This window comes from Olea europaea, unplaced genomic scaffold (genome assembly GCF_002742605.1).
Source record: "Olea europaea var. sylvestris unplaced genomic scaffold, O_europaea_v1 scaffold537, whole genome shotgun sequence".
In the NCBI taxonomy this organism is placed as follows: Eukaryota; Viridiplantae; Streptophyta; class Magnoliopsida; order Lamiales; family Oleaceae; genus Olea; species Olea europaea.
This window is the reverse complement of record NW_019263695.1, coordinates 576,738-578,961: the sequence shown is the minus strand read 5'-3', so window position 1 is coordinate 578,961 and position 2,224 is coordinate 576,738. Positions and strand designations below refer to the sequence as shown.

The window sequence follows — 2,224 nt, the reverse complement described above, 5'->3', positions numbered from 1 at the left end:
GCTGCCTTTTGTGGTGCCAAAACCGGTGGCTTTTCTTCATGTATTCGGCCTTCTCTTCATTCCTTCTTTCATTGCCTTTCTCCTTGCCTTTGTGGCTACAAATCATCACCGTTATTTTGTCATTTGTAGATGAGATTGAAAAGTAATCGAGGTGAATATATTGGTTGTAGATCAAAGCCAGTTGGATTGGTTATTTGGTAGAAAATGGTAACGTGATACTAAATCCGAAAAACATCGATTTGACGATTCATAGAGCCAACTTCCATGACACAAACAAAGCATGTCACTAGTACTTAGCGTTTGTTTGGATACAAATTTACAAATGATATATAAATCTAATCAAAATTAAATATTAATTTGACTAAATGCTAATTATTATTTACATTATTCCTCTTACCGTTTTCTGTGAACCATTATTTGTGAAACGGGGTCTAAATTCGTCCAATTAGTCGCCAAACTTATCCCAACATTTAAAAAACGAATATCCTTAGGAACTTTCTTAGCATTGTAACAATGTGTGAATTAATTGTCAAAAATATGTCTACTTCATTCCATTTCGATGGAGAAACTTAGGAGATGGACAGATAGATTAAAATTATCTTGATTTTTACTAGTTATTATTATTTTGATGAATGTATACATGAACAAAATAAATGACATAAAATAATTAATTATCAGATTCTAAATTATCGAGATTAAAATGTAGATTCTTATTCGTATTTAAACATTTTAGTACTTGTAGAGAAGAAGAGGCAGGGAAATTATGTTTGGACAATAATTTTCACTAGTTGCACCATATTTTTATTGTGCTTAAGGTCCTCAAGGAGCGCTCATTGTAGCGCTTATGTCTTTATTTTTTTGGTCTAATTTTTGTCTTCAATCTATCATTAAATAGCATATCATGTCTCTATAAATGGTTTTCATCAAAAATAAATAAATAAATAAATAAATAAAATATATATATTTAACTTATATAAGAAATTATTTGTAATATTAATATAAATAAGTTTGAAACTATTGAGCATTTTCTTTTTACTATATTTTTGGGATTTATTCATTTCATTATACACCCTTAATTTTTAATTTATCGTCAAAATAGTTTGCCTTTGTGCATAGTATTCATGTCAGTCATTCTACATAAAAAATGGATATTTGTACATTTTAAATCCTTTTCTTATTTTAACTATTGTGTCTATTTAAATTTTTCAATTTTATATATTAGATTTTTTATTTATTAGATTGGATTGAGTTTTAATTCATAACGCTAGATCCAATCCAATCTGACTTCAAAGTTGGATTGATCAGTTTAAACGATTTGAATTGATTTTTGCTCAGCCTTACGTGCAACAAGTGAAAAATGGGGTGCCAACAATCATCCAAAATAAAATTGATTTTGAAAATAAAGAAAGGTAAAATGGTACATATAATTCCCCCGCCGGAAATCAAACCAGGTTAGCCGCATCCGGCAAACCTTGCCGGAAATCTTCATCTCCGCCAATATTTGAAGTCCGTTTACAGCGCTTTACCGAAACAGAAACACGACATACCGGGCAATTCGAATGCGAATAGAGCCACTTATCAATACACTCAACATGAAAAGCGTGTTTACACGCATTCAACTGCCTAATCCCTTCTCCCTCAACAAAAACCGATAAACACACAGGGCACTCGCTTCCGGCGGTTTCTTTTGCACGCGCCTCTTTCCTAACGCCACAAACCAGTTCGAATTCTTTACCGTTACATCTCACTTCTCCGTCCGGTATTCCGGAGCGGCGGCTAGATCGCCGGAAAGGATTCCGAGGAAATCTCATAGCAAAAAAGAATGTGTAGATAATTAATGGTGTGGTTATCACTGCTACAAGGCAGAGGAGGGCCGTGCGGACGGAGATGTCGGAGCTCGGAGCCTGCCCGGCCGGGGAAGGACGCGGAGCACTTGAGTGTGTGGTGGTGGTGTTCATCATGATAAGGCATAAAGGTTTTTCTATTGGAAATATACAGGTGATTATATGACATATGATATAGGCCCATAGCTCATCAGATCGCGTACCACTGTCCCGAACCGAGATATTAGTAAGTACTTGTTTGGATTTGATTATAATCTACTTATAATTTAAAGTTAAAATTATTTAAATTTAAATAATTGTAAATTCATAATTACTAGATTTAGTAATTCAATAAACCTAGCATCAATAATTGAATATCGTGTGGCTTGAAACTTGCCGAG

General features: G+C 33.7%; 1 protein-coding gene across 1 annotated transcript; it reads right to left on the bottom strand.

The window, feature by feature from the left end:
- Positions 1-1,442: 1,442 nt before the first annotated feature.
- On the bottom strand, positions 1,443-1,958 carry LOC111388909 (RING-H2 finger protein ATL33-like). Its single transcript, XM_023013731.1, has one exon. The coding sequence runs from the start codon at positions 1,956-1,958 to the stop codon at positions 1,443-1,445; it is 516 nt and encodes a 171-aa protein (XP_022869499.1).
- Positions 1,959-2,224: the final 266 nt, after the last annotated feature.